Below are 10,585 nucleotides of genomic sequence, written 5' to 3'. Positions count from 1 at the left end.
TGAAGCTCAACTTGTGGGATTCCAGCAAGATGTAGCAGATACCCAGGATTCAGGAGGTCAAATAGACTGTATCGCGATTGACCTATCTAAGGCAACTGATATTGTAGATCATGGGAGACTACTGGAAATAATGAGAGTGCAATTGGACTTGACCAAAGAGTGCTGAATGGGTGGCTATGTTCCTAGAAAATAGAACTCAGAGAATCAGGGTAGGCGAAGCTTTATCTGTCCCTGTAATAATTAAAAGGGGAATTCCTGAAGGCAGTATTATTAGACCTTTATGTTATCATACATATATATCAATGATATGCGTAAAGAAGTGGAATCAGAAGTAAGGCCTTTGCAGATTATGTTATTCTGTACAGAGTAATAAATAAGTTACAAGATTGTGAGCAACTGCAACATGACCTAGATAATCTTGTGAGATGGACAGTAGGCAATGGTATGATGATAAACGGGGTTAAAAGTCAGGTTGTGAGATTCACAAATAGAAAAAGTTCTCTCAGTTTTAATTACTGCGTTGATGGAGTGAAAGTTCCTTTTGGGGATCATTGTAAGTATCCGGGTGTTAATATTAGGAAAGATTTTCATTGGAGTAATCACATAAATGGGATTGCAAATTAAGGATACAGATGTCTGCACATGGTTTTGAGGGAGTTTAGGGGTTGTAATGAGGATGTAAAGGAGAGGGCTCATAAGTCTCTGGTAAGACCCCAACTAGAGTATGGTTCCAGTGTATGGGAACCTCACCAGGATTACGTGATTCAAGAACTGGAAAAAATCCAAAGAAAAGCAGCTCGATCTGTTCTGGGCGATTTCTGTCAAAATAGTAGCGTTACAAACATGTTGCAAAAATTTGGGCTGGGAAGAACTGGGGGAAAGGAGACGAGCTGCTCGACTGAGTGGTATGTTCCGAGCTGTCAGTGGAGAGATGGCGTGCAATGACATCAATAGACGAATAAGTTTGAGTGGTATTTTTACAAGTAGTAAAGATCACAATATGAAAATAAAGTTGGAATTCAAGAGGACAAATAGGGGCAAATATTCGCTGATAGGAACGGGAGTTAGGGATTGGAATAACTTACCAAGAGAGATGTTCATTAAATTTCCAATTTCTTTGCAATCATTTAAGAAAAGGCTAGGAAAACAACTGATAGGGAATCTGCCACCTGGGCGACTGCCCTAAATGCAGATCAGTTATGATTGATTGATAGAACGTATATCGTTCCCCGTAACGTTCTGTTTCTAGCCTGTGAGTTTAGTATTACACTTTGCCGATATATTCTAGTTAACTGAAATATTCACATCATATACCTTACCAATACAATACTTCACACTGCAGCATTCCTGGACCTCTTGCAGGAAGTTTTGGTGCGAATTTTAGAAAAACAAATTAAAATTGTTCTTCCACATTTTCCAGCCAAGTCTTCCAATGTCTTCTTGCAGTCACAAATGACTGTTGAACCTTTCAACTGCACTGATTCCAAAGGCAAGTTTTTTTGCAATACACTTAGGATTTCCTGAATTTAGAAATATCATCTTGAATTTATCTGACTTTAACACTTTCAATACTTTGTACATCTCATTTCCAAGTTCTATTGATGCGTATGATATGCAGTTTAAGCCAGTCAATTTAGGAGATCCAGGAGGTAATTCGTAAATAAAATCTGAATCTGTTAATAGATGAGATTGCTGTTTGATGCACACTTCAACGCCTACATAAGCTGCAAGGAATATAGTTATTTCTAGCGTTCAGGAATCGACTACTGTTCGTTCGGTTACATTTAACAATAATTACTCCGTCAAAAGGCAATCATCAGCTGTTCTATTCTCTGAAGCTGTGCTGATGTCATTTAGCATCTGACCTACACTTAAAGACTGCCTAATCTTTAACTTCAGTCATTTTATCAATTTTATTTTTTTTCAGACTCTATAACTTGCTGAAGTAATAAGTTATAGTTACAGCCGCTCATCTGTCTGTTTGTATCAAGCCGTCTGGGAAACACCCAACATAACAACAGAATCTCAGTGGTCTGTAACAATGCTGAGAATATCTGCCGGCTTAATTTTCTACAGCGCTCGGTACTGTATCATCACAGCACTTCAGTCAAGAGCAGAAAGAACGCAAATACTCAAAATATTTTACTGTTACATATTTCTTACAGTCCCACAAAGATTACTAATTCACATGATTCACTCTTTTGTACCGCCTGAATCTCGCGCTGTGCACATAGCTGCATTAGATTTACCTACGAACAGTGGAATAACAAAACTCAGATTCTGCTCACTACAAAATTAAAACATTGAATAGCGATCTTCTGAAACTTTAAGCTCCCACGTAAGTTTCCTTCCCTAATCAAGCACTTTTCAGTAAAAAATTCAGTCGATGATGACTCACTGTCGAATATTTCTGAGTAAATAGGCAGCCAATATTGAACATTTCAATAGAACAGCGAAAAGTACACAAACAACTAACCCGCTCTCCCGCGCTCTCTAATGTACGGCCTGGGCATAACGAAGGAAATGGATTTACACTCTGTTAAATTATTTAGTATAGGGTTTCATCTGGATCAAAAAAAAAAAAAAAGAAACAACTTTGTATGAATTACTTTTATTGAACACATCATACTCCAGCACATTTGTTTGTAGATACAATGCAATCCAGTTTGTTTCCAGAAATATTACTTAGGTATTTATAAAATAGTCAACTGCCCCATGGATGGAATTTTTTTATTAATTTCAAAAGAATGTTAAAACTTTGTTTGCCAATAACAGAACGTAAGATTTAGCAAAGACGAGATATTGTTAAGGTATTACTGACCATGTACAGATGAACTAAATGAGAACCCCACTATTATACTTTACTCAAGAATTAAACGCAGGGTCCGTTAATTGTATTCAAAGATACACAAATAAGATCCAAGAATGGTAAAGTGCATTTGTCTCACATACTGTAATTCTATGTTAGTGTATGTTGTTGATTTGCGCTCAGGGTTGAGAAAACTATTGCTACACTCTACACTCCTAAGCTGATGTTTCAGAACACCTTAAATTCTTTAAGGGCAAGTTTGTTCAATGTTTGAGACTTTAATTTTTCTTATACTGCCGTTCGTTGACCAGTCACAAAGTTAACAGATAGTTACAGACAGTTTCTGTTGAGGTTCCCATACAAAACTATTTTCATACATGGAAGAGTTAAGAACTTTTATAAATAAAAATCTTCACTAATATTTATAAAGGTATCTCTCATTAAAATGTTATATTTCTTTGGAAGAGAGTAAATGTGTAACAGTCCATCTTACGGTTTTCTTCATTTCAGTGGATGGAATGTTTTCCGTATCCTCCCAGTCTCAATGTGCCTACAGAAGTTGTACCTCCCAGACCACGGCCAACACTAACTACCCCAGATCCTGATCCTCCTGCACCCGAACCTCCAGTTCCAAAACTTCCATGTCCACCAGTTCCCCAACTACCCCTTCCGATTCCTCCAAGACCCCAATATCCTACTCCTGTTCCGATGGAACCAATTCCACTATATCCACCAGTTCCCAAACTACCACCTCCGATACCTCCATGACCCCAAGATCCTACTCCAGTTCCGATGGCACCAATTCCACTATATCCACCAGTTCCCCAACCACCACCTCCGATTCCTCCTTTACCCCAAGATCCTGCTCCTCTTCCAATGCCACCAATACCACCATATCCACTAGTTCCCCAGCTACCTGCTCCAATACCTCCAGTTCCTCCTATACCCCAGGATCCTACTCCCCTTCCAATACCACCAAATCCGCCATATCCACTAGTTCCCCAACTACCTCCTCCAATACCACCAGTTCCTCCTTTACCCCAAGATCCTGCTCCTCTTCCAATGCCACCAATTCCACCAATTCCACCAATTCCACCAATTCCACCAATTCCACCATGTCCACTAGTTCCCCAGCTACCTGCTCCAATACCTCCAGTTCCTCCTATACCCCAGGATCCTACTCCCCTTCCAATACCACCAAATCCGCCATATCCACTAGTTCCCCAACTACCTCCTCCAATACCTCCACTTCCTCCCATACCCCAGGATCCTACTCCTTTTCCGAAGCTACCAATTCTGCCAAGTCCACTATGGCCCCAGTTGCTTCCTCCAACTCCTCCAAAACTCCAGGATCCTCCGCCACTGCCGAGAAGACCACCACCCTGGCTAGCAGATCCCGGAAGTCCACCAGCAAGACCATGTGCGTATGAACCTGCAGCCTGAAAAAGAAATGAGTCACGTGACAACACAGCTTGATATTTTATCCATAGTAATGTGCATCAGTACAATAATAGATACATACACACTAGGGCGGCCATGGGCCGTTTCGCCGCCCTTAAACTGTCCAGAAAGTACATTTCTATCAGTTTAAAAATGCGGCTACTACTGTATTTAGACGAAGATACATTTCAACGTGACAGATAGTAACGAAATATTTTGTTTCTATATTCTTAGCAGCATTCTTCTGGAGAAGTCTGGCTGCCCTGCCCTATATTGTTGTCCATCGAGATCTTATGGGATTACAATAAAGCACGAGGTTTTCCGTTATGTTCGCATGTAGCAAGAACATTTGTGTTTGTTTCTGAGCGAAGTATTTCATATTTTACCCGTACGGGTGGGCCTGTCTTGAGAGGCGACTAGAAGCTGCGCCCTGGCATTGCATGTGTCAGGCTCCTACAGATATTAGAGTGGCAGAATGCGGCCGCCGTCATCTTACGTCACTACACTATTCCGATGCATTAATGTAAAATAGTAGCCGAAACGAGAATATTGGACAGTAAATAATCCAAACAATAATATTCATTAGGGTTGTAAGGTCCTTTATTTTACTGTGAAGAAAAAGGAACCCTGGTGCATTAATTTGCAGATGCTTAAATATAGCTAATCTGTTATAGACTGATGTGTGGTCGGAACCATTCAACTCTCTTACAGAATGATTCACACCTATTTTCAAGTACAGCGATTACATTAATAAGACGATAAACGTGCGTGTCCATTGGGTTTAGATCTAAAGCATGTGAATTTAACCTTGCAAACCAGTTTTTTCATACAATAGAGCTGAAACTTCATTGGATATGAGCTTAAATCATTACATACATTCTGTCTGAAACTCAAATCAGAAAGTTTGCACACATCAGCATCATCGTTCGTAGTAACATATTCTTGAAAGGTATTAATGGATAAGGATTTCATTTTTGCACAACTCCTTCCTTAAAGGTAATAATAATGGAGTGTGGCCTCCGAAGAGGCCGAGTGCAGATCTTTCGGTTTGACGCCATATAGGCGGCCTGCGCGTCTATGCGAATGGGGCCCTACCTGTGATGAATTCTAATGCTGAAGAGGCACACACAACCAGCCCCGAGCCATTGGAATTAACCATTGAAGGTTAAAATCCTCGACCCGGTCGGGAATTAAATCCGGGTCCCTCTAGACCAAAGGACAGCACGCTAACCATTTAGCCATGGAGCCGGACTCCTTACAGGTATCACACGGTAGAGAACTGACCAACTTCTTTAGCACAAATCCTGACACGTATTCAGTAATATTTTGTGATTAGTAGTGTGAGAGATGAGTATGTCACTATTTTCGACAACAGCAGTGTGTGTCATCTTCGTGTCCCATGAAGTTAGAACTTTCGGCATCCCTCGTGTACTTTACAGAAAGCATGCAGGCATTTCTTGCCAAATAGAAATTCCGTCTTGCTACATTTCACCTCATCCCTGACAATTAAGCGCTTTGAACTGTCGACAAGTTGGGTTGACATTCCAACACTCATGAAAAAAAAAAAAAAAAAAAAAAAAACTCTACATGATCTCGGCTTAACTTCTAGGTAAGAAGATAGCTGAACGCAGGAATTTTTAGATGCGTTTCACACAAATACTGAACTGATATAAGGGCAACCTTTAAACCCACAACTACTATAACCTTTCTGTTAGAAGTTACAAGAATTGTTTGTTTACATTCGTCATCAGAGTGCAATGAATAAGCAAGCGCCAAACGTTTTCATTATGCGTTGAAAGAGGGGTTTTAAAGTCTCTACCGAATTTACTGGATGAATTAAGCACATCAAATATTTTTTCTATCAAATTAAAAAAGTCACTGTTTCTTCACAATTCTGAAATGCCTCCATTGAAGTACCTTATTGCCACTATTCGACAACGCATATGTTTGTACCAATATCTGTGCTTTGTCATCTCACCACTTGTAGCTTAGAAATAGAGATGGGAGTTACATATCGTAACATAATACTGTATCCTAATCCATAACAGTAAGCTGTTCCAGAAATATTATGTTCCTCCGGGGACCCTAATACAAGAGTAACTGTCTCAGCGCAACCAAGAGAAGGGTAGGGAGTTTTTGGTTGGCTAACGGATATTAGGAAGCATAGCAGGTCGCTTTAAGTGCGCACTCTGCGCAGGCGCGAGCGATACTTTTGTAACAGTTTAGTGGCAGTACTGATATTCCCATCTTGTTACTTGCTGGTCGGTTACAGATATTCTTTAGTGATTCGAAGTGCTTTGTATTAGGCTTACAGGTGGTGATACATACAGTAGCTTAGTTCCTCGGAACAATTACGCGTGGTCTTCTCAGCTTGAATCTCGTGTTTCACGAAAATTGTTTCCAGAAACGCGTTGAAATAAGCCACCAAATAATAATAATACGGTATAATAATAATAATAATAATAATAATAATAATATTAATAATAATAATAATAATGATAATAATAACATTATCATGAAAACGAAAATCCACAGCCCGTTTCCAGTCATTCCACCGGACCAGGAATGGAATGAATGAAGGCCCCATCTAGCGGTGAGGATAGGAATTGTGCCGGCTGCTGAAGCCTGTCGCACCCCTCTAGGGCAATGATTATTGAATGACAGATAAAATGAAATGATACTGGAGAGTGTTTCTGGAATGAAAGATGACAGGGAAAACCGGAATACCCGGAGAAAAGCCTGTCCCGCCTCCGCTTTGTCCAGCACAAATCTCACATAGAGTGACAGGGATTTGAACCACGGAACCCAGCGGTGAGAGGTCGGCGCACAGCCACCTGAGCCACGGAGGAATAATAATAATAATAATAATAATAATAATAATAATAATAATAATAATAATAATAATAATAATCATTCAACTTCGCTAATCGGCCAACTAGGGACCACGATAAGCCTCACTTTACATTCTGGCATTTGTTCGTCTTTCGCTTGATCCACATCGTCTTCATTAGCTCACTGTGTTTAGCACGACGTTCTTCTGTTCATTTAGCACCAGTTGCCCGTTTTTCGTCCCGGAAAGTCCCAAAAGTCTTGATGGCTGCTCTGAAAAGATTTCGGTCTTGTGCATCTTCTGCTTGTAGGCCCAGTTCTTTAAGATCTTTCTTGACATTAATAATAATAATAATAATAATAATAATAATAATAATAATAATAATAATAATAATAATAAAAGTATTATTATTTTAAAATTATTTAAAATTTTACCGCTTCATATACAGTGGTTCTGATAATGTACATGGTAGTCAAATATCAGGTCCTGAAAGGCTATCGCAAGTCCCATGACGTGAATCTGTGCGTCCTGAAATTTCGCATCGACTGCAACCTGTGAGGCAGTGCAGCAAAAGCTGCTATCGTAATTTTTACCAGTGCAAAAGAGGAGTGATATACAGGAGGAGAAAAGAAAGACGCTGGTCAAACCACTTGCAATGTCTACCACATATCCACATCTTCTGTATATGGCGAAAGACGATTTTGGAGCCTTTTATGCTGGCTTTACAGACCGAGTTGGCTACACGGTTTGTGTAACGTAGCTGTTAGCTTTTATACGGAAGATGGTGGATTCGAACCCCACTGTCGGCAGTCCTCAATATGGTTGTCGGTGGTTTCCCATTTTCACATCAAGCAAATGCTGGGACTGTATCTCAGTTAAGGCCGCGGTAGTTTTCGTCCTAGTCCTGTCCTATCCCATCGTCACCATGAGATCAGTCTGTGTCGGTGCCACGTAAAAAAAACAAATAACAAAAAAAATACTGGGTTAAAATCTGCTTACGTCTTGCCTGATACAGCTAATTCCTCAAGAACCATTCCGGCGGCATCTGAAGAGTATGTGACATTCGTTCTTCAACATATTTTATAAAGTCTGCTCCTGGTGTTTGTTTAACTACAGATCCTTGGGCATCTATGAATACACATAGAAGCCACGGCGCCTTTTATAAATGTAAGTTTCGAAGTATTGGTTCTCGGAATGTAATTGGGTCATTGCATACATTTTTCTAGGAATAGTTAAGAATGTGAGTGACGAGCTGGCGAAAGGGACAGTGGGAGAGAAGAAAGAGAGATGAAGATACAGTATTTCTATGTATAAGTACTTACTAAGGTGCGGTTAGGGGCTACAAGAGACAACAGGTAAAAGGGACGTTCCTTCCAAAAGTTGACCTGCAACTTGTATTATGTTACTTTTATATCCTAATACTCCAGCCTAATACTACAATGTAACGGATGCACAGGGACATGATACTGGAAAGTAACCATTTGTCCCATCCCTACAGCGATTCGATACACGACCACTGGATGACACCTCCCTTAGTAAAAATTACCTGTTTTTCGGCTGAACAGTTGCGTACAAGTTGAACCATATGAAAAACATCTAACAAACCAGCATCTGATGCATTATCTACTCCAACATAGGGAAAACACGTTTGCAATTCATTTGCACCCAAACTTCTTGCCATGCTGCTACAGTGATACCATTTCATGCAATTTCTCTATACGATTTATCATCATAAATGCCCTCTCCTTTCCTGATAGAAGATCTTTGAAAAAATAACGACGAGGAATTCTCCAACTGTCATTCACAGCTCTACATATTATAATACACACCAACTGTTCATTTCTGTGTCCATGTCATTTTATTTCCAGTAAATTCAACATGTTCCTTTAGAGAGAAAATCTCCTGGAGCCAAACCTCAGTAGCTTTCTCTACAAAACCCTGGCTCACAATTAACTTCCATTGACCAAAAACCTGCTATCCTTAAACTTGGAAGAGCGATATTAAATTTCGATCTAAGGCATATGACTTTGGAGAAAAAATAAATATAAATACAACTGGATTTATGTCGCACCGACACAGATAGCTTTTATGGCGATGAGGGAATGGGAAATGACTAGAAGTGGGAAGGAAGCGGTCGTGGCCTTAATTAAGGTACAGCCCCATAGTTTGACTGGTGTGAAAATGTGAAACCACGTAAACCCATCTCCAGGGCTGCCGACCGTGGGATTCGAACCCACTATCTCCGAAATGCAAGCTCACACCTGCGCCCCCTTAACCGCACGACAGAAAAAAAAATTATGTTAGGGCAAATAATCTCAGTGATCATATGAACCACTTCGTTAGTTAGTTAGTTTGTTTGTTTGTTTGTTTGTTTGTTTGTTTGAGAATTTTTCCTAGCTCTCTCCAACAAGCAACACACGTCAGAAGGAAGGCTGCATCGCTTTCTAGTAACAAGTTTTATTACAGTAAAGGAGTCAACTGTTTCATGATCTTTCATGCTTCTTTCCACTGTGCAGGTCTTCTTTTGATTTATTAAATACACTGTCACCTACTTGCTGAGAAAAAATTCTCGGAATGGCATCTTCTAAGTCTTCTTGTTACCGAGCTCGATAGGTGCTGTCGCTTATGTGCGGCCAGTATCCAGTATTCGGCAGATAGTGGGTTCGAACCCCACTGTCGGCAGCCCTGAAGACTCCAAGACCAGAGACCGTAGCCCTGATATGTGGCTCAAGTATTATTTAAAAGTGTTAAAGTCTAGTAATTTCTAAACCAAACTATGACTAGCAGAGTGCTTCAAAGGCGTACCAACTTGAACATCCTCGAGCTCATTAATACTTCAAAACACCGCAATCGCGCCCAGACAAGTGGCTTATTGTACGAACAGATACTCACAACATTGGCGGCGTGGTAGAGTAGACAGCCCACGAAGAGGGCGAAGCAGTGTGATCTTTGCATGTTCTCGGTGCTGTGAGTTACTGGATCGCCAAGCACCATTTTATACTCTGCACAGAGCCAGATAACGAGTGAAAATTACTCACTCGCATCGTGTTCTATCGACAGCTACTAATAACTTGAGTTCTTTTGCATGGGATCGTCGAGGAGCCTTTAAAACTGGTGTATAAGTTACTTTTGTGAAAACCGAAAGATGATAAATACGTCTTTCAGTAAATAAAAATCAAACTGACAAATATTCATTTCTTTGCATGTAAGGAATCGTTTTGGAGAGACATCTCTATGGAGTACACCGAGAGGGAGAAAGTGACTGAGGGCCTACGAAACTAAGTAGTATAATACAGGGATTCGTCCGCCACCACCGCCACCTTGCTCCCAGGGGCCTCCACCACCACCACCGCACTGGGAGGCCTCCCAGGGGCCTCCTCCACCGACACCGCACTGGGGGCCCTCCCAGGGGCCTCCTCCACCGCCACCGAACAGGGAGGCCTCCCAGGGGCCGCTCCACATCCCGCGGGAAATTTGAATTGGTAAACAAAGCCACGTGCTTTTTG

General features: G+C 40.7%; 1 protein-coding gene across 1 annotated transcript; it reads right to left on the bottom strand.

The window, feature by feature from the left end:
- Positions 1-2,595: 2,595 nt before the first annotated feature.
- Positions 2,596-10,090, bottom strand: LOC136857472 (uncharacterized). Its single transcript, XM_068225199.1, has 2 exons — positions 9,972-10,090; positions 2,596-4,248 (listed from the first exon to the last, which is right to left on the bottom strand). Exons 1-2 carry the CDS (start codon positions 10,071-10,073, stop codon positions 3,316-3,318), a joined length of 1,035 nt encoding a protein of 344 aa, XP_068081300.1. The 5' UTR covers positions 10,074-10,090; the 3' UTR covers positions 2,596-3,315.
- Positions 10,091-10,585: the final 495 nt, after the last annotated feature.

Source organism: Anabrus simplex, chromosome 1, assembly GCF_040414725.1.
Source record: "Anabrus simplex isolate iqAnaSimp1 chromosome 1, ASM4041472v1, whole genome shotgun sequence".
NCBI lineage: Eukaryota > Metazoa > Arthropoda > Insecta > Orthoptera > Tettigoniidae > Anabrus > Anabrus simplex.
Note: the sequence above shows the minus strand (reverse complement) of the source record. Positions and strands in the feature narration are given on the sequence as shown.

Bases quoted from the DNA above. Each gene is read 5' to 3' on its own strand.
- LOC136857472 (XM_068225199.1), bottom strand. From the start codon at position 10,073: ATGGTGCTTGGCGATCCAGTAACTCACAGCACCGAGAACATGCAAAGA. The intron at 4,249-9,971 runs GTGAGTATCTGT...TTTCTTTTTCAG, and splicing joins TCTACCACGCCGCCAATGTT to GCTGCAGGTTCATACGCACA.